The sequence below is a fragment of the Molothrus aeneus genome, chromosome 9 (genome assembly GCF_037042795.1).
Source record: "Molothrus aeneus isolate 106 chromosome 9, BPBGC_Maene_1.0, whole genome shotgun sequence".
NCBI classification, from domain to species: domain Eukaryota; kingdom Metazoa; phylum Chordata; class Aves; order Passeriformes; family Icteridae; genus Molothrus; species Molothrus aeneus.
The window spans coordinates 17041541-17062896 of NC_089654.1; the positions used below are offsets into that span (position 1 = coordinate 17041541).

At 40.0% G+C, this 21356-nt stretch overlaps 1 protein-coding gene across 4 annotated transcripts in view; it reads left to right on the forward strand.

Annotated features, from left to right (window-relative positions):
* The first annotated feature begins 9099 nt into the window (after positions 1–9099).
* FNBP1L (formin binding protein 1 like) overlaps positions 9100–21356 on the forward strand; it is a 52820-nt gene continuing 40563 nt past the window's right edge. For all 4 annotated transcript variants that reach the window (XM_066555304.1, XM_066555305.1, XM_066555303.1 and 1 more), the window contains exon 1: positions 9100–9268. In XM_066555304.1, the coding sequence (XP_066411401.1) occupies positions 9245–9268 (24 nt within the window). In that variant the 5' untranslated portion in view covers positions 9100–9244. The remainder of the gene's footprint in view (positions 9269–21356) is intronic.

Genomic DNA, 21356 nt, shown 5'->3' on the forward strand with positions numbered 1-21356 from the left:
AAGGAGTATCTTAGGGCTTCTAAACATCAAATGCCTTAAATGGTATTTGAATTTCAGTATTTGCATGTGGCTAATTGAGCTGCATTTTGAAACACTGGAATTTCTGCCACAATGGAAAATGTCCCTGAAAACCAGGGACATTTATATATTTGTATAAATTTATATTTATACAAATATAAATTATGTTCCTCAGATTTTGTAAAAGTACCTCCACAAAGGAGGACTGTGAATAATAATGCTTGGTTGATCATTTTGTATGGGAAGATTGTTTTCAGTTGAAACAAAGCCGAGTAAAGGTGACTTGGCATTTGAAACAATGCCAAGTAGAGTGACTTAATGATCACTGTGAAACAGCCAAACCCTTACTCTGAAATGTATACCTCATTTTTGTTTTCTAGGGTTGGCTTGTGATTTTGTGTAAGCCATGCACCAAACAATGTGGAAGGAGGAGGAGGGGAAGTTAATATGAAAGATAAAGCATGCCATGGTGGAATTTACTTTTGGTATTGTACTGTTTACCTGTCTAACATGGAAAAGTTGTACTCTGCAGCTTTATAGTGAGAGCACATCAGTGGGATGCTGGCCAGTGTTCAGATGGATTTTACTTACAGTCAGTACTGGCTCTTGCAGCCCTCAGACTTGTTAAAAGGACACTCAATACATGTGCCATCTGGGACTAAAGGATGCTGGATGGATGCCACTCACTGATGCAAAGGAGTGTCTTTGAGCCTTGCTGTCAGCCCATTAAGGTTTGCTGGCAATCAGGACCAATAGGTTCCTTTCCAAAATACATTTGTGCTTAGTTTTCCTGATTTAAATGAGTGCTTTTTGTTTGGATTCCATGCCACCATTGCTACAGAAATCAGTAACTGAGAATTTATTAATGGCTTTGGAAGTACTTGCTACAGTTGTTGGGTATGTGGGGCAACAAATGTGCTAGAGCTGTGCATTTCTGGAAAGAAGCAGAGTGAAAATGTTCTGTTCTGTGGTACTGTGCTGTAATACAACTGAAGCCAATACCTGGGGAGTGGAGGTTTTGCAATAAAATAATTAGACAGTGAATCCCATACATCAGTCATGGATAAATCCAATAAAGACAGGTTCTGCTGTGTGGGTGAACCTAGCAGAAACTTCAGTAATCTGGAAATCTGTAATAGATGATGCTCCTGCATATGCTGGGGAAAGAGATGTTTCATTTTAATTTGTCACGGCCATGATTTCTTGTTGCATCAACTGCAGGAATACATGAAGACTTCTATCTCACAGCTTGAACCAAAAGTTCAGGTAAGGATGGACCATACTTGTTAGAACCAGTTTGGGTTTTTTCCTGCATTTTAAATATGAACAGCTACTATGCTTTACATATCTGGGGTGAAGATTTATAAGAGGTGTATTAAACTATGTAAAGATTACACTTAATTTTAAGGCTGAATGTTCATATGGTTAATTTTTGTAATACTTCAGAGATTTTTTTGTCTTGTTTCAAAGGAAATAATTGGTTTCTCCCTCAGCCCCCATCCAGGGTGACTAACATTGGAGTAGTAATATTGTATGGTATAACTTTGAATGATTTCCACACTCATTTCAGTAGTAATTAGTCCAGTTTTGGTATTAGTTCAAAACTTACTAGTCAGTAATCATAAACTTTTACATCTTCAAAGCATGATACAAGTATTAATCAGGTGTGGGCAATGTTACACTGTGCTTTGAAGTTAACACCTTCACCTGCTACAGAACTAAAAGGTGTTGCACTATGTAGAGGAAAAAGATGTTATCTTCAGGGTAGGGTGAATCATCTAGAGAGCAAATAATTGGGAAAACAAACTTGTAAAAGTCATTGTCAGAGATGAAAACATTTATTTGTAATAGCCTAATGCTTGGGATTGCTGGTTATGGACTAGGACTTGGTTTCATTAATGTTGTGTTCAAGTTTCATTCTGTCAGCTCAGAGTGAAAAACCACAGCTGAATTAGAAATCAAATTCAATGTTTTAGTTTCAGGTAGTTTGTTTTTTCAGTTAGGCAGCAGTGTAATCTATGGAAGAGAAGTAAATTTGTCAGGGCAGTGGCAGTGTTACTAAAGCAAAATCTGACAGTCTTCACCATCCCAGCCTGCAATAAAGGAGACATCACTATGTAAAAATTTTAGAAATATTTTCTATTTAGAAATATTTTATGAAGGATTCATGTGACCAACACATATAATTTTTTTTATTCTACTGTAATGTAAACACCTAACTGGCACCATTTTCACACACAGATAATTAATATTCAAGAAGGTAAAAATCAGAATTTAAATTCAGTTGCATCTTAAGTATGTACTTACATATATCTTCCATATTATCTGATTAGCTATTCTATACCTGTGGTAATTTAATTGTCTGGGATTTTTAGGCAAGTTGTATGCAACTAAACTCATTAAATCATTAATAACTTGTTTTTTTTCAATATGTTCTAATGTTGGAAACAATAATATTTTCATTTCTACAAAAAATTTACAGTTTTTGAGATGCATTTGTTTAAAAAATATTATGCTAAAATTGTAAACGAAATAAAATGTTACGGACAAAAAATTAGTTTATCTTGGTACATTATATCATTTAAATGAAGGGACAGTTTTTGAATGAATAGGAAAAGGTATTTATCCTGTCTGCAGGATGTGAAAATGGGTCTAAATGTCACTTCTGTTAATGAGTTATCTTTTCCAAAAAGTGTAAAAAATAATAAGTATTATTTTACCTTTTTTCAAAAGTTTTTCAAAAGTCACTGCTCAGGCTTTGCTCTCAGGAAGGCGATGGGCTGGCAGGGATCCCTTCCCAATGGGGGTGTCTGGGCCATGAACCACACGGTGCTGTGGGAAGAACTGTAGGAGCAGGCAGGGCTGGAGGGGGACTCATTGCTGTAGCTGTGGTTTTGGTTTACTTGTGTGCAAAAGGGACTGAGAATTGCCCCTTTCCCTAAAATGAAATCTCTAGTATTGACTGTGTTAAAATAGCATAATTAAAAGTTTCTCCTTTATGGACACAGGATAAAGCTTCTGAATGCTGAGAGTCTTCAAACACATCTATGTTGGGATGTATTTCTGTAACCTGCTTCCGTGGTCTCTATATTCCAAGCCAGAGGGGCAATTTATTCCTCAAATTGAATCAAATTTTTAATTCGGCGCTGAAAATAGTGCATTTTTTAATGGGAAAAAGGACATAGGAAATAGTGACATGATAACTTCTTTTTGTGGATTAGGTATTAAGGACACAAAGTAGCAGCACAATTCAACCCTTAAGTTCTGCGTCTTTAATTGTTTGAAATTTATCAGCTGATCGGATCTTAACATAAGGAGAGTTCTATCTTTACCAAGATAGTGGTAAATCCAAAGGGAAAAGCCTTGGCTGCTAGAAGACGAGTGTGTTATCTCATCAGGGATGAGGGAGGAGGGAGAAGAGGGTGTTATCAGGGAGGAGGGAAAAGAACAGTCTCAATAAGTTGTGTATATTATTCCCTTTCATGTAACCCTGTCTCAAAGGGAAAAATGTACAAAGGGATGTGGAGGAAAAGTCTCTTACTAGGATGCAATTGGCTGTTGGATTTGATCTGCCTTTGAAATCCAATGAGCAAGCATTGCACTTTGAATTCTGTTAAATACAATGTGTAATATCACAAAACCAAAATTCTTCGAAAGTGTAATGTCATGAAACCAAAATTCTTTCATCGTTAAGTGATTTATTTTTGGATTTGTTCCTCTGGGATTATTTGAAAATTTCTGTAGTTAGTCTCTGATCAGAATCTCACTTGGAACAAGTGATAAACTGAGTTGTAGCTATCTTTACTAAAGTGATATGGAGAGATAGAAATGTAAATAAGGATTTGCTTAGTGGGATATCTATTCTGTGCACAGCACACTGTTCTCATTCCCATTGTTGATTTATTTCCTGATTCCTATTCTTTTAATGTGTTTAGTAGTGGGAAGGAAAGAGTTTTCTTTGACATGTGAATAACTTTTGAGTTTCCCTACAGATTGTGATCCTTTGGAATTTTTTCCACGCATCAATTAAATGTGATATTATGGACATCAACTTTCTCATGAAAGGAGGAGCCACCCCAGACATAAAATAAGGGAAGTACACGTGAAATTAAACCCCTGGGCACAGAAATGAAATCCTCTAAGGGAGAGAAGTGACGACCTGCAGTTGCATGGAAGGTAGGACAATCAAGGGGTCCCTGGCGCTCTCGGTTTTCCGTTACTGTAACTCGCAGGCGTTCAGTGGGACGGGACCAGTGGGGGCAGCAGCAGCGGCGCCGTGTCCGTGGCGCTGCCCAGCGGCACCAGCAGCGGCAGCAGCAGCGGTGCCGTGTCCGTGGCGCTGCCCAGCGGCACCAGCAGCAGCAGCAGCAGCGGCACCAGCAGCAGCAGCAGAGCAGCAGCAGCAGCAGAGCAGCAGCGGCACCAGCAGCAGCAGCGGTGCCGTGTCCGTGGCGCTGCCCAGCGGCACCATCAGCAGCAGCAGCAGCAGCGGTGCCGTGTCCGTGGCGCTGCCCAGCGGCACCAGCAGCAGCAGCAGAGCAGCAGCAGAGCAGCAGCGGCACCAGCAGCAGCAGCAGCAGCGGTGCCGTGTCCGTGGCGCTGCCCAGCGGCAGCAGCAGCAGCAGCGGTGCCGTGTCCGTGGCGCTGCCCAGCGGCACCAGCAGCAGCAGCAGCAGCAGCAGCAGCGGTGCCGTGTCCGTGGCGCTGCCCAGCAGCAGCAGCAGGAGTAGCAGCGGTGCCGTGTCCGTGGCGCTGCCCAGCAGCAGCAGCAGCAGCAGCAGCGGTGCCGTGTCCGTGGCGCTGCCCAGCAGCAGCAGCAGGAGTAGCAGCGGTGCCGTGTCCGTGGCGCTGCCCAGCAGCAGCAGCAGCAGCAGCAGCAGCAGCAGCAGCAGCAGCAGCAGCGGTGCCGTGTCCGTGGCGCTGCCGGGGCTGGCGCTGCCGGCAGGCGGCTGTCGAGCCCAGGACATGGCTTAGGCCTGTGCGTGCCCAGACTGCTGAGGGTGACCCAAGCCGCTCTGTGCTGGTAATGCGTGAACCAGTTCGAAACTAAAACTCGCTAGGGAGATTAAACAGTAACCTAGGATGCCGAGCATATGGCAGATTTTGCACAACTGCACATACATTTGTTTCTGATTGTAATTCAAAGTCAGATGATGGTAAAATATTGCTTAGCAAATCTTAAAATGGGTGTTGCTGATTCTTTGCTACACATTCCTCTGCTATTCGTTTTTCTACAGCTTCAGTTCGTACCATGACAGTCTCCATCTTTCCTTATTGATATGTATGTCAATCCATACACTCTGCTTGAAAGCTGCTATTGATGCCGAGAGCAGTGACTGTTCGAGTTTTTGGTTATTATCTAAAAGCTATAATCTTTATGCCTGTAGATAATATGGTAATGAAAAAAAATTGAATATAGAATTCACCATGGCCATACTTAACTCTGCACATTAGATACAGCTTGGTGTGCTTTTAATTTAAAGTAATGTGCATGGAAGGGGTTGGTGGGAGAATGGAGAAGACATGGGTTAGGTGAACTGGAGGTAGCAGAAATTAAGGTAGCAAAGCCATTTATGGTTATGTTTTGATATAATTCTGAAGGGATGTACAGTGGAAGCAAATGGATTTATAGTATTCAAGCAGGCAATGAAAGCATTAGAGAGTTGAAAATCATATTTTAAAGTAGTGACTTTTGTGTATTCCCTGATACTTCGTGGTTGTCCAGCCTCTGGGTTGGGATACAGTTTATATTATCAAAAGGAAATGCTGAATTATCATGTGATTGTCTTGTTTCACTGGGGGGAAAAAAAGGCTGTGAAATAACGCTGTTTGTACTTATAATATTGCTAGTCGATGCTGATTGACAACACATTTTCTCTGCTACATATGGCAAGGAAAGATGTGCTCTTGGTTATAGTGCAGGCAAAAAAATGTGAGCACAAGATGTTTTGTAAAGGCAGATGGAAGTTCTCGTTTTTCCTCCTATTTATAGCTGGTGTTTGTAGTGTCCTTTCAGTTCTGTTATCCAGTCACTGTTGATGTATTTCTGTTTGCTGAGATGAGAGGGAAAAGAAAGAAACAAGCCTTTCTTTTGCTATGTAAAATTCATTTCAGTACAGGAACTGGATGGAAAAAGATGGAGGGGTACAATTCTTCCCACAAAAATTCAGAGATAGGAGAAAAATTAGAATTAGGGCATTCCAAGCAGTGGCTGAGTTTGCACTAATAAATGAAATTTTCCTTCTGCCTTGAGGCAGAAGATCTAACTAATGTGGTCTCACTAATACAGTTTCCTGGTAATTTTCTGCTTTAAATAAAAAATAAATCAGTACTCAGAGTAAAACCATAAGTTTATTTTGCCTAATAGTTGAAATAGGAACTGAGTGGTAGTAAGTCTCTAGGCAGATGCTGAGCTCCCAAGACTTTGCATTCTGCTGGTTATGGTTAACCAGGCTCTGGGAGACACAGGAAGTCTGTGGGGAGCTGGGCACAAGCTGAAGTGTCAGGACACCTATTCTTTTGTCTCTAAGTATTTCCTGAACTGTGAAGTAATGATTACCCACTCACCACATGGAAGTGTTATGAACATCAATATTTTTTAAAATTAGAGCACTTAGAGTGCTGGTGATGGGGGAAATACATGTGTAAAGGAAGGAGGGAGCTAAATTCTTTTGGTTTTGAAGCAGAAAGGGATAATACGGTTTTTGCAACCCTTCTTATTTTTTGTGAAGTAAAAATCCAATTTTAATATGACAAAGAGACTGCTGGCTAGCAGAGAAAAGGATTAATGGCACCTTACACTGAGACAGAGATATTTGGAAGTAATTTGTTTGGTCCTGCTGAGTTTTGTGGCAGTGGAAAGCTAAGCTGCTTCAGTCTTTAGAAAGTGCGCCCACAGGGAGTGCCAGACAGCTTTTCTGCCACTCCAAATTAATGATTCAGATTGTTTTTCTGCCAAGATAATATCCTTAGATACACTTGGAAACTCAAGTAGATTCTGTTGAAAAGGGAACAGAATTAACAAAATACACAACTACTGTAATAATTAGAATTATGTGGATTCAGTCCAAATGCAGAATTGGGCAGTTTTCTTTAAAGCCTGCATTAATGAGTCAATGTTGGGGGAAACATCTAACTATAAAAGTAAATTTTCTAAGCTAAAAATAAGTTGTCATCATCCGTCAGAAGGTGGTAGTGATTTACGAGGCTACTAGAACTATTCAATTTATCATGAAGCCTCTGCTGTGTTTAACATTACTTGAATATGTCTTTAATATGTTCTTGAGTCCCTTTGGTTGCATCCTCTCCTCCAAATGATGATTTTAAGGATGTGACTAGAAGAGTAAAAATATTTAGGGTAATATTTGTTTAATTATTTCTAGGCTTAGGGTCAGTTGCATTCCCCGATAATGGAAACAATGTCACAATTCTCAGTGATTCATTTTACTGTTTCTGGTAATGTCCCACAGAGATGTGGTAGACTCTTCCCCTTGTCTTACAGCTTGCTGATTTCACATCTTCAACTGCTAAACTGGAGGAGAGCTCAGGATTTATATGGGAATCTCCTAAGCAAGAGTGTGCTTAAGCAGGAAAAGGGGACAACAGTGACTCGTGTCAGATTTCTCACTAAGCTGAAGTGGTAAGTATTATGCTGCTAAGACTTCTGCTTTTTTGTCAATAATTAAAAATTTGTTTCAGTCACATGGTCTTAATATACTGTTCATGAATTCCAAATCTTGCAATAATTTGTCTAAATGTTTTTTGTCTCACAACTTCAAATTCATTACCTCTGTAGTTTATTGTGATTTATAATCTTTACTGATTGACTTTTAGGTAAGGATGAAATGCACATCTCTATGTATGTACCTGATACATATATGTGCTTCTGTTTTTGGAAGAAGTATGGGTTAAAAGCAAACTAAAAATCAGAAAGCAATCTTGAAAATAGTTGTGCCCATATTTAAATTCAAACACTAATAAAACTAGTGAAATACATTGGGAAGAAATAGGCCTTGCACTTGACTTTTTGGAATTTTCTTCATCCTTTGAGGCAGATTTTGTACTAATTATCTACAAAATGAGAATCACAATGCCAGCAGAAACAGTAGATGTTACTGTGTACAGTTTCTAATCAGCCTGATTTCCGAAGTCTAACTGCTAACCTCCAAAGATGAATAATTAGCCAGACTGCAGCAGTGCTCTGGTACAGTGATAGTCTCCTATTCTGGTGCTAGCTTGTTCAAAGCCTGCTCTGGAATATCTTTTGGTTGCTCCTCTTTATAGTGGACATGTGCTCTTAAAAGGCGGGAGCACCCAGAGCTGCTGTGCTAACACCTGTCCTGTTTTAGAGTATTTCAGAGCAGCCTCTCAATCAGTTCAGGAGGTTGTGAAGTTACTCAGAATCTCTGGAACATCCCGATGCTTGCTTTACCTTTGGGTTTGTAAAGGTGTTTTTCAGGGAGAGCTGCGTGGAACAAAGGAATCCTGTTTGTCCTGGGAAAACGTCTCATTGCTAAAATGAGGCTTTTTAAGCGTTACTGAGTAGCTAAATATTGTATTAATGTACCCATGATACAGGCTGCAGTTTCCTTCTCCTAAAATGTCTACAAATCACCAGAAAACATGTGATTTTGTTACATTGCTCTAAATAAATGCTCTAAATTCTGACTATTTACTCCTGTTTGCAGAAATTTGCACTTCACCTTTCCTACCATCTCAATTTGTGATTTACATATAGAGCTGTGATGTAAACAATACAAAAATCGTTGTTTACGTCTGTGTGTCGGCGCGGTGCCCGGTGAGGAGGGGGCGAGCCGGGGCCCGGCGGCTGCCGGCCGTGACTCAGCGCTTTGGGGAGGCGGGGAGGCCTCGCAGCCGGCCGGGACTAAACCCCGGGGCCTCGCCGTCGCCTCGTTAATGAGTAACAACGGGGGGCCGCTCCGGGCGCGACACCTTCGCCCCGCGGCCGCTCGAGGCTCCGGGGCAGCGCCGGCCGCTCCCGTCCCGGCCCCGCCGCTCCAGCCGGACACGCCCCTCTCCCAGTCTCCTCCGCGGCTCCCCCTCCCAAGCCAGGCGGAGCTGGAGCTGGGAGCGACGTCGTTCCTCGCCGCCGCCTCTCCCCAGTGACCGAGGGCACCGGCGCTGCCTGAGGGGGCCCCGTTGTCCGGCCGGCGCCCGACGCCTCATCCCCGCCTCTGCCGGAGCCGGTACTGCCCGCGGAGCAGCCATGAGCTGGGGCACGGAGCTGTGGGTGAGTCCCGGCTCGCCTTTCATTGTGTCTGAGATTCGCCGCCTTCCCCTGTCTGCTCGGGCGGCTGCCCCGGGGAGGCGCGGAGCGGCCGGAGCCGAGGCGCTGTGCTTTGTTCGGCGCAGGGGCGGCGGGCAGGGGCTGGGGCGGGGCGGGGGTCCAGCGCTGGCGGAGGGCGGTGGCGCTGGGCCGGGGGCCGCGGCGGGGCGGGAGCGCCGCGTCCGGGGTGCGGTGCGCGCGCCGCCTGCGCGGCCATGGCGCTCCCGGGGCGGCCCCTCGCCCTCCGCCCGCCCGGCGCGGTCACGGCGGGACGGGCGCTTTGTGTGCGGCCGGGGGAGCGCCGCGCTCGGCGCCCGGCGGCCCTCACCGCGCTCCCGGCACGGCTCGGGGCGGGGTCCCGGCGCGGCTCGGGCAGCGGCCCGCACCGGGCAGCCTCGGGGCGGCGGCACAACTGCTGCTCCCCCGAGAAGCGCCGGGCTGCTCACAGCAGTGAAGCGTTTTCAGCTGCCGGCCCTAACTAGACGCAGCTACTGTATAGCTTTGTCTCTAAAAGTACCGCAGAATATTGGCTAAGACTGCATTGTGTTTGTTTTAAATACGAAAATTGGGAGCAACGAGACAGGCAGTTTCTGTCTTGCGTTAGCTCTTTCCTTAAAGCTCGCCTCTTCCCTCCGAAGGCTCTTTGGCCGTGCCGAGGACGGCAGAGGGGTTTCTCCCGGGGGAGTGCCGGAGCGAGGCACGGCGGTGTCTGCTCGCATGGCGGGGTGGTGTATCTCCTCTGCCAGGTTTCCTGCTGCTCGTGGGAATGCTTAGGCATAAAATAGAATACTACTAAGCAGTGTTTAACGTCCCCGCTTTAAATGCCGCCTGCCCTGCATTTATTTGCTTTTAAAAACTGTGAAGCAGAGACTTGTGCTAAGAAAAAAAAAATACAGAAAGATAAACGTTGAAGCTTGAAGTCTGGTCCAGGAATTCTTAATCAGGACCTAGCATTACAGGTGGTTTTTGGGTTTTTTTTTGTTTGTTTTTTTTTAAGCATTGGATTAAATACCTTGATCAATATTTTGTAGTGCAGAGCCACCAGTCTCTAGAGGAGCAAAGATCTGCTCCACACGCAGACAAGTGGTTGCCCGAGGAGCCGGGGCAGCCGTGGCGCTGCGGGCGGGGTGCCTGGGTGGGGCGCGGGACTGGGAGCGCCCGCGGAGCTCCTGAAGCCACCTGAATTGAGTTGTGTCTGATTATGCAAAATGAAGATGTAACAGCATCACGTGTACTACGCCGAGAAGACTGATTTCATAGTATTTAGGGGTTACTTTAGTGTTTTGCATAGTACCTTGTTCTTTACTAGGATTTGTAGGCACTCTGAGAATTCAGACAAAATATGCTTTTTAAGTACGGATGACGCTGCTGTAAGCAGGCCTGAAATCTAAAACTGTTGAGACATTGGCAGTGAGGAGTAAGTAAAAGCTGGGATTTATATTGGCCACACAAGAGTGTGTGCAGCTCATGCCTGTATGAATTTCAGGGGAGGGGTGAGTGCCACTTGAGAGGAGTGGGGTTGGCATTTGGGTGAGCACTTACTGTAAGCACTCAAATATGTATTGCTTTACAAAACAGAGTTTTAGCTTACTCAGATCTGCTCATTTTTGCAGCCTCTTAATTGTGTTGGTTTTTTTTTTTTTTTTTTCAGCTTGTAAATGACAGGTGAAGGTTTTATATTCTTGTAAATGACAGTCAAAGGTTTTATACTCTGTCTTGTGGTCAGTTTTGTATGAAATTGCTTGTCTTTGTCCTGCATTTAAGAAGCATATTGAAAAAGATGGATTTTGACCTCAGACTTCCTTTTAATGACAGGCATTTAACTCACCGTGTTGTGAAACTAGCTGAAGTTATTTTGACCTACTATATTTCTTTTCTTCTAAATCACTAATTCTTATACATTAGTTGGAAGAAATAATTCCAGAATTTTAAGCTAAAAGTTTTACTGCAATACTTCTCTTTTAACAGTATTAAATGTATTTTTTCTTGATATCTGGAGATGACCTGCAACTCTACACTGAGGTAACTTCCTCCATAAAATGGTCTGTTTGTAACTATGTAACTAGACTTTGACAATGCAAGTTTTTGCATTACGGGGTACCTTTAAATTTTTTTAATTGAGTTTAATCATACTTTAAAAAATCAACTATGTTATGAATCAAACCAGTTTCTTAGCTGGAAGAATATTCAGGGCTTCACTTACTGTAAAAAACATGAAACTTTAATTGTTGTAACAACTTGTGCTGGGCAAGTAAAGATTACTTTTTGGAGATCTGACACAAAATCAAATTAATTAAGAATTATCTTAAATCTAGGTTAAAAACACAAGGAAAAACAGTACTGGGGATCTTCAAAGATAGAGCTCTGAACAAGATAAAAATAAATTCTTGGACACATTTATGTTCTGGTGTAGCAATTCCTCCATCATTCCCTGTTGTGAGCGTCAGTGGAGCTTCAGGAGGCAGCCTGAGCTGCTCTGTGTTTGCTGATGGTAGCAGGGCACGAGGTGTTCAGCCCCCAGCTGCAGAGAAAAGAAAACCTCTTCTGCTCAGATTTTCTGGACACCTCATTGTGCCTAAAGCTCTCCTTCATTAGTGCTTTCAGCTCATAAAATAGAAATTTTTCAGGGTTAAGTCTGGTATCTAGGTCACAGTTTTTAAAAACATTTGCACTTATGTATATATGCTTCGCTAATTCATTGAAGCATATTTGATGATTCTGTATCATGCTTTTTTAATATCTCCTTAACTCTGTCTTAAATTGTATCTCTTCATGCTGATTCACAGTTCTGAGGATTTTTAAAAATTGTTGTGGGGTTTTATACTGTATACTATTTTGGATACAGTAAAAAACTGAGCATAGATGAATGTAGAAACAAATAAGGAGCCAGAAGAAAAATTAGGGGATAAGGAAGGTAATTCATGTCTGGTATTTATGTGGTAATTATTAAATATAGCAATTCTGTTATTGAAATGATACATATGTTAATTAAATGGTTACATCAGGGACAGGGCAAAGGAAAGATTTTCTTTGGCCAGTATTTTCTAATTATTTAAATTAGGTAGCTGTTTTTTAAGCAAGTTTTTTTTTTTTAATGAGTACACCACCATTCTCTGTAGCAAGTGTGCATTGTACCAAATGTGTACGTCTTGATTAGACTGAAGCACGTGGTGCTTTCCAGTGTGTCTTGGCCAAAAAGCATAATCTTTGTTGTGTTTCTTTTGATAGCATTGTATGAAATAATGTAAATTAATAATAACAAAATAAATGTCAAATCATTTAAGCCATCCTGGATTAGAACTGTTTCATTCCACAACATTTTCTGTGCTGTGGGAAATATGCTCTCCTTTTCTGCTTTCTTACTACAATAGAAAATTTTGATTATGCTTTGAAAGTAGTATTCAACAAATAGTTTTATTCTAATCGGTGTGTATCTTTGTGGTCACTCTAGCATGTTCCTTATGGTATGACCCAAGATACTTCGGTGAACTGCTTTGCATCATATTCTCTTAAGGGTTAGAACAGAGTAGAGAGCACAGGCAAGTCTTGTCTAATTCAGTTGAAATGTATTTTAATATTGGGTGCCAAATTTTCCTATCTCTGATATATAATTTCTTTGTAGAAAACATTTGTTAAGCAGTAATCATCTGAAGAAAGGTGGCACATAATTGAAAAGTAGCATTGCTGCACTTCATTAGTAATAGAAAATTGCTGCTGTTTACTTAGATACAGATACTTTTCAGAATTAACTTTTTGGAGTTTGTCATGCTTTTTTCAAATACTGCACCGTTATGTTTACCTCATAAGCAGTAGAAGCGTTTATACATTGAGGTTGTGGTTAGATTTGCATTTTTGCTTTATAAAGTGCCCTGACTTCTATCACACTGTGCTGCACTATCCAAGGCAAGAATAGATAGATGGGACTAAAATTGGGGTGGGGTTTAGTAACTTTAAATATTTGGAAATAAAAATGATAGATTATGATACGTTTAAGAATCTTCTCAGCATGAGCATCTGTTCAGTGTGTATGTTTCTGTACATCTGGAGTTCTTTTTGTGGTGGGCGTGAAATGTACAAATAGCATTAACACAGAATATTTAAAAGATACATCTGGTTATTGCCATCTTGGGGTATTGTGCTGCTAAATCAAATATGTAGTGCATTTGCTTTGATGCTAAAAGCTTACCAAGCTTTGGAGACTGGAGTGTAGCTGATAATGAAGTTCTTGGTGTAATGAGAGGAGACAGTGTGATTGGCACTCTGAAGTGGCTTCTTTGGAAATTAATTGAAGAGTTTGTGTTGTCTCTCTAAAAAAAAAACAACCAGGAAGGATACTTTATACTTTTTAACTTCGGATGCACGTTCTGTTGTTCCAACCCCCGTGAACTCCTTAATAGCAGTTGGCAGAAAAAGAGTTTGAATACCATGTCAGAACATTTTCAGTCTGTAGAACCAGTCTAGCCATCTGTTTCTCACCTCTTGATAAATATTTAAAACAGAAATTTTGCTGAGGGCTTTTTGTGCTGAGATTTCATGATTAAAAAGAAATGGCTATAGAAGATTTAATGATACTATTGTTGTGAGCTCCTTGGGGCCAGAAGCACACCATCTTTTATAATTAAGAAACCACTGGCACTGTAGAGTAGTATTTTAGAAATTAGTTATGTTGGACCAAAGAAAGATCAAAGTATATTTGGTGATGTGCTCTTTTTAATCTTTCCTTAAACAAAATTCATTCTGTGCATAAACCCAAGTTCTGTTATTAAAAATATTAAATAACTCGGTTGCATCAGTAGTTTTTCAAAAGCTGTTAAAAATTTTCTTATGCTTTCAGACATTGTTTCCTCTTGCTTTAAAATCTTAGTCTTTTTTTGTAGAAGATAAATCATGTGGTGATGTTGTCTAATCTTAAAAGTTGTCAAGGGCAATTATATGTGAAAAACGTCTACAGAATGTAAATATGAAAGAGCTTCAAAAAGTAGCTAACTATTATGTAGCATACTTCTGTTGTAGTAATTTACTGTATTTTTGTTCACTAGATTAGAACATTTATTTTTAGCTAAATATAAGGTTTTATTCGAAGCAAAAAAAGTTTTTCTCTTGAAACTGAGAAAACTTTCTTTTTAATGTGGATGTGGTTATGTAGTTACTAGCATTGTTAATACACATTAAAAAACCACTGTAAATAATTCTAAATATCAAGTCATATCCCATATGGAAATTCTTAGGTGCTTTTGAATCTTAATATTTTGTAAATTTACTTTCCAGTGTGCTAACATATACTCTGTTAAAGACAATACTCTATTTAACAGGGGCACATTTGAGAGATGGAATGTGGATTTTTGTTTTTTTGTTTTTTATTTGTCCCTAGATTTCTCCGTCAGCTTAACCCAAAGGTTGTAGCAGCAGTCTGTATAGATGGTCTCTTCAATGGGTACTCCTGCTGCTGTGGGCTGCAGATGTGTGCAAGGAATGTGTCTTGTGGCTGCAGGATAAGGTTACAGTGTTTTCCAGATGCATGGGATGGTTACACGTTTCCCCTGTCTTGGGTGACGTGCTGGGTAAAATGCCCGATCGCTGGGAGGTTCCAGTCTTTCCCAGGCTGTGCTGGGTGGCTTTCCTCAGCCTTGGGAAGACCTGAGATTTCCAGCTAGAAAGTTATGTAAGGATCAAATACTTGGTTATTGAAAGTGTAGTTACTTCTGGCTTTGGTGTGAAAACAATTGTACTGAGTTTTAGTTGGAAATGTTTGTCCATATTTTTCCAGCAATTGTCTGGTTCATAAACATCTGACCTTTTTGCTGTTTTTTCCAGGAAGGGTTGTGTCATTGTCATGAGACTTTATCAGTTTGGATTTGATGTTGAACATAGTTTAGGAATGCATACCTGTGTCTTTGACTATCTGTTTAGAAAGTGTGGTTTTTTGAGTTTTGAAAGCTTTATCATCTGATATCTATTAGAAAAGCATGTGTTTTTATTTATGGCCCCACTTGTTTACGGACTTGGAAGTGTATATGATTTTCAGTGAAGCTTGTACAAACGTACATGGGACTTTACTAATCTGGAAATTCTGAACACTGGAAAAGTATTGCTGTCTTGTAAAGGATGTATGCACTATCCTTGTTGATAGTACAAAATCTGAGAGTTGCCTGGATTTTAAAGGCTGCAGCTCTCATTTGATTTACTGAGTGAGAATAGTAAAAAGGTTGTTGGAGATTGCAGGATCTTTATTTCAGCCAAGCTGAGGAGTTCTTTAAAATGTGTATCTGTCAAAATAATGATCTCTGGAGTGGCAAATGCCTCAGAATTTGTGATGGAAAAAATCATGGGAAGATAAAAGTCTGTTGGCAATGTGCTCATGAGGTGAGGGTTGCCCCAGTAGGTATGATTGGTGCTTTCAGCTGTTTGCAGGTAAATGCTGGAAGACAGAAGGTTTGTTGTTATTGCTTGTGTAGATTAATCACTGATGCTGTAAATGTACTGATATCTAAAAGTTAATTAGTGTTGTATTTATATTAGTTCTTACACTGGATTGATCTGGGTGAGACCCTCATTTGGTAATATAGTATCTTTAAATACTTCAGTCCTAACATTTGCAGAGCACTATTTAATGTTCTTGCTAAAGCTAGTAATTGAGTAACATAGGGTGTTCTCTTTTTTTTGTGGAGGGGAAGTTACTTGACACAATTCAGATTAAATTTTCATTGTTCATGCAACACATGTGCATACTTTTTAAAGAACTTGAGTTCATTTTGGTAGAGAAAAGAATTCCCTGAAGTCCAGATATGTTCAGCTTTTTCCTTGTAATGGTGAACAAACTGTTCAGTGAAAGCTGAAATTCCAGTCAGATTGTTTCATTTTGCCCCTAGTGAGTTTACGTACCCCAGTCCCAGTGCTCTCTTGGCAGAAGGTTTAGAGGTTTGTCTTCAGATGGATGTCAGTGCTTCAGCTGGATGGGAAAAGGAGGGGAAAAAAGTATTATACTAATAAGAGCCTTCTGGTTTTCATTAAAATGCAGACCCTCTGCACTGACTTTGTTTATGGAATTATCTGCAATAAGTTTCTGCGTTGCTGGGGTTTTTTTCAGCTAGAAGTTCTAGTCTAAGAGGGAAGTGGAAGGAGTATTACATTTTGTAATGGGCTGAATTGTAGGTGTATGGAATTTTCTGAAAATTTCTACTGTGTGGAAATTTGAAATAGTTACATATAAGATTCATGAATACCTTTTTTTTTTTTTGTTAGAACTCTGCTTCTGCTTTGTCATTTGCAATAACAGGGCATTGGACTGATTAAACTGTTTTCTGGCATTATGCTTTGTACATTCCCCTGTAGTTTTATTGCTGTTTACATCTTTTGAAGGAGAAATGCAGTCTTACTGTGAGCTAAAAAGCTACTATTGCAGGACCTGAATTTTTCTTGGGCTTTAATGTGGAACTCTTGTGTCATCTTGGGAAAATAAACATTTTTGTCCCTGTTAGTTGGGTTGTACAATTGGATTATACTTCATTTGTTTTAATCAAATTAATATTGTAGCAATATTTGTAGAATACTTTAATATTCTTTATGTGTAAGGGCACATACAGTGTTTTAAAATGTTGAAAGTAACCTGTGCACTTCTATCCTGGTTTTGGAGGGGGTAGAGTTAATTTACTAAGTAATGGCTGGTACAGTTGCTGTGATTTGGATACTCTCAAATGTTTATTCCAGAGGCAAGTACCGTGTGAATCCTTCTCCCTGGCTGGCACACAAGAAATACTACAACATGCTTTTTTGTAGTTCCGTATTAAGTATAAGATACTTTTTCAGCATTGTACAACGAAATTACATCCACTGGATTTGAGTTTGGAGTTATTTAAGTACTAAAGAACTTCTGAAATATGACATCAATTGCACTGGAGAGTTGAGCGGGAGCCTTAACTTTTGGCATGCTTGAGGTAACCAGATGTGAGTGCAGGTGATGAAGATGGGTGTGCCTTTTGGATCTCCATCTGCATTGTAAATCCTTTGTAAAGAAAGCATTTGATTGCTGGATTCTTTCTCATGGTGGATGCCCAATTTGAGTGGGTGTGAAAACCTCACTTTGTATATTCTGGTTGGTAGAGTAATTGGAGGGTGTTTTCTTTGGATATGGGTATGCTTCTTGTACTCTTTGTCTTTACCCCAGATGCTTCATTTCTTTCAGAGGAGGTCAATTATTATTATTGAAATCAATCACGGGAGTGTATTTTATGTTTGTATTTACGTGGAACCTACTGCTGTTTGTCACACAGTGTCCGTGTGTTGTGCAGCATTGTGCACAAACTCAGTCTAAAGAGCATCCTCAGTCCAGTTAACTTGGAGCTCCTGCAGGGGCTGGGTCACGAAGTGCTGGTGCTGGATGAGAGTTGTGCAAAGCCCAGTGTTGCTCAGCACAGTGGGTGGGCAGTGATCTCAGCTGCAGCCCCCGAGCTGTTCCTTTGGCTGAGCCTGCAGTGGGCAGACCTTTGTCATGTTTGCAGGGGATGAGCACCCAAACAACCTAAGAGAATGCAGGAAATACTTGTTGAAAAGTACAAGGGAGTGTTGGTGTCTCAAGTGAAGCAACAGTAATCCTTTGGTATGATGAGGTAATAAGCGGGAATCAGCCAGCAGTGCCCTTGAAAGTGAGGTTAAGAAGCTAATGTTTGATGTGAGAGAGATGATGCACCCAGATAGTGCTGCGTGAAAAACATGTGGGTGAAAGGATAATCTCTCAGTACAGAGAACAGGATGTGGTGTGGTTGAGAAATGAGATGGGTAGAGAATGCCTAAAGATTGCAGATATTGGAATGGCTAGAAAGAGACTGATTTAAACAAAAAAAGAGAAGTTGTTGACAAATTTTAGGATGGACAAAGATTTGAGATTCAGGAAAGAAGTCATGATCAGGTGAAAGAAAGGTTAAAATTTGAGACTTTAGTGTAAAAGGCATAAACCAGTAAAGTACAGTAGCTGCAAAGATGTGCATTGTATGCTTTTAAATGAAATGTTTTATCTTAGTTTTTCCCTGAAAACAACTTCAAATTTGTGATTAGTAAATGGAAAACTGTTTGAAGGTTGGCTATGGATGACTGATGAAACAATTTTTGTTCTGGAGAGTCAAATGTGGGTTCCCTCATGCCCCTAATACCTACTTTATTTGGACCCTAATAATGCAGGTACTTATTTACATATTTAATTTTACCAATGCTTGTTCATTTTATGAGCAAAGATCTCACTGGATCAGTGAAACTCATTAGTGTGTGTGAGACTAAATACTGTATTATCAGGAAATTTTCCAAGCCTTGTTTTGTTTTTGAGAAAGGGAATATTTGCAAACTAGCTCTACCTGTAGCTTGTAGTTGATGCACAGCATTATTTAAATCAGCAACAATTACTGATGTTATTTTCTTTAATTAGTGGATCTTTTTCATGAGTTGACTATGAACTGTGAGTTAGAAGAATGAGATGAGGATATGTACTTGGATTTATAAATGGTGAAAATTTTATTTTCAGACTATTTATAATTAATGAAAAGCTTTATCTCATTAAATGTGGTTTTTATTATTAGGGAAATTGGCTAAACAACAGATGATGACATTCAAGATCTGTGCAATGTGGTCAAGGTGTTACAAATTTGTTTGGAGGAGGGCAAGAAAAGGATGAACTTGTCTTGAAAAGTTCTCCAGCATGTTGTAATAAAATGGTAAAAATCAGACTGGAATATCTGGTTAGGTTTCATTTCTAAGAAGATGGCATGTTTAAAGAGGAAAAATTAATTTCTTGGAAATAAATAGTAACTTATCAGGAAAATACAAATGTTTGGGATTTTTCTACATTGTAATAATGTGAGGGGAATGTAGTCTGTACAGTTCCATGAAGCCTAACTAGAAATGTCACCATGTGAGGCAAGCTGAGCAGTTGTGTGAAGTATCCTGGCTCTGCATGATACTCAAATATTTACTCCTGCAGCAAGAGGTGTGGTGGTCTGATTAAGTGTTTAGGTTGAGATTGAGGAGACAGGGTTGTGGAATATTTGTTTTGGTTTATCTTGATTGCTTCTTTGTTTTGTAAAAGCTGTGAGATCTTTTGTGTTATTTCTGCTGCTGTTTTGCAATCACATAAACTAGATCTTTTAAATTATCTCCCCAAGCTTGAGACCCTGTTAATATTAAGACCTCTCTTAAGAACAAGGGTAACTTCTTTCCAAAATGGCTTTTTAAGAAACGTGTTCGCTTTGGTATTGGTGGTAGGGAGAGTAATTATCATCTTCCCAGGAACAGCATTGCAGTTCCTCCTGTGCCAGCCTGGCACTTGAGAGATCCCCTCGGATTTCCCCAAGTTCAGCTTTATGTTCTGCGTTCTGAGACAGAAGCAGTGAGGTAGGAGTAGCTGAGTGCAACAAGAAGCTTTTACTGGAAGAAGCATCCACTTAGTGGATTGGAATTGGAGTTTTGTAAAACCGAGGATTGGCTCTGTGTATTGAACTGCAGTAGTTGCAAACAAACGTGGGGTTAGGCAGAGTGTGCTACCTGCTCTTCCTGCTTGGATCTCTTAGCCCCCAGTGACTTCCAGTTATTTTGGTTCTGCAGGGTTGACGTTCAGTTTCACTGGAATCTCAATAGTTGAACTGAAATAATTTTCTTAAAAGAGTTAAAATAGTCTTAAATATGAGATGCTGGTGGTATTTAAGCTTAGTGATTCTTAGATGAAATGTTTTTCCATGTTCTGTCTGCTTTATACTTCAAGACTGTAATTGTGGGCTGTGTAATGAATACATTTTGACATCATTTGTAGAAAATCCCTTGCAATTTTTGAGAAAACATGTCATTGTCTTAAGGTGGTTGTGCTGAATGGCCAGGATTCATGCTTTTTACAATAATGAGGTAACCATATCAGTGCTCAAACTCAAATTTCAACCTTGAGTTTTAATTCTGAAAGGAGAGCTTCTACACACCTTTATGCACACATTAGGTGGGAGTGCTGCTGTTAGTTTATATATACCTGATGCTGGGAAACGTGAATTTTAAGACCTTATATGTAAGTGTTTCTTATGATCTTGATAGACTATTTGTAGTACTTTGCACTTAGCATTTTAACTTCTAATCATGCAGGCATAATCAGACTGTAAGTCAAACCTGAAACTTGTGGCTTCCCTGACTGCTTTTCTTCATTATGTCATTGGAAAAGAGGTTTGATTTTTTTTGCTGACTTGTGTTCATTTGTGGGAAGAGGATCATGCTCCCATATCTCCCTAGTTAATCTGACAGTTGCTTGGATGTTGCTTTTTTTTTGGTTATCCTTGGTTTTTTATTATATGAAAACAAATGTTGTTTTCACAATTAACCTTGCAATTTTTTTAAATGCAAATGGTGCATTCTGCTCCCATAAAAGAGTCATAATTTTGCATATTCTTATAAAGCATTTTAGGACATCTGAGAAATTAATACTCCTTGTGACTGTTTTGTGATATGGTATATGATACCATAAGAAGAACACTCAAAATTTAGTCAAATATATTATTTTGATAAATTACCTTTTGAATGTTTTAAATATTTATTATTTCTTTGAGGCTGATGGGAACAATAGTATCAAATAGTTTCCTTTCCAAATCATTATCTTTAGAAAAAAAGTAGTTGACTGGTGTGTGTCTTTAATTTTCCACATATGCTAAAGATGCACTGAATTCAGAATGCTGTTACAAGTTAATTAGTTATATTTAATTTTAGTTTCATTAATTGTCTATCTAAAAGATATGGATGGTTTTACACAATGATATGTAATGACATAAAAACTAAAAAAAGAGATACCTGGGGAAAAGGCACTTGCCATAATTTTTTCTACCACAAAATCATGATGGTTTTTTGATTACAAGTTGGCATGCTTTAATCACTGATTTTTAAATGTTTTTGCTAAGATATTACATGTTAAGGCTCCCCAGATATGAAACATCAATTTTCAGTGTTTTTTTAAATCAAGCTAGTAATGTTAAAAACAAAGTTGAAATTCCCATGTGCAATTAGGTGGTTTCAGTTTTATACTCAATGTAATAAAATA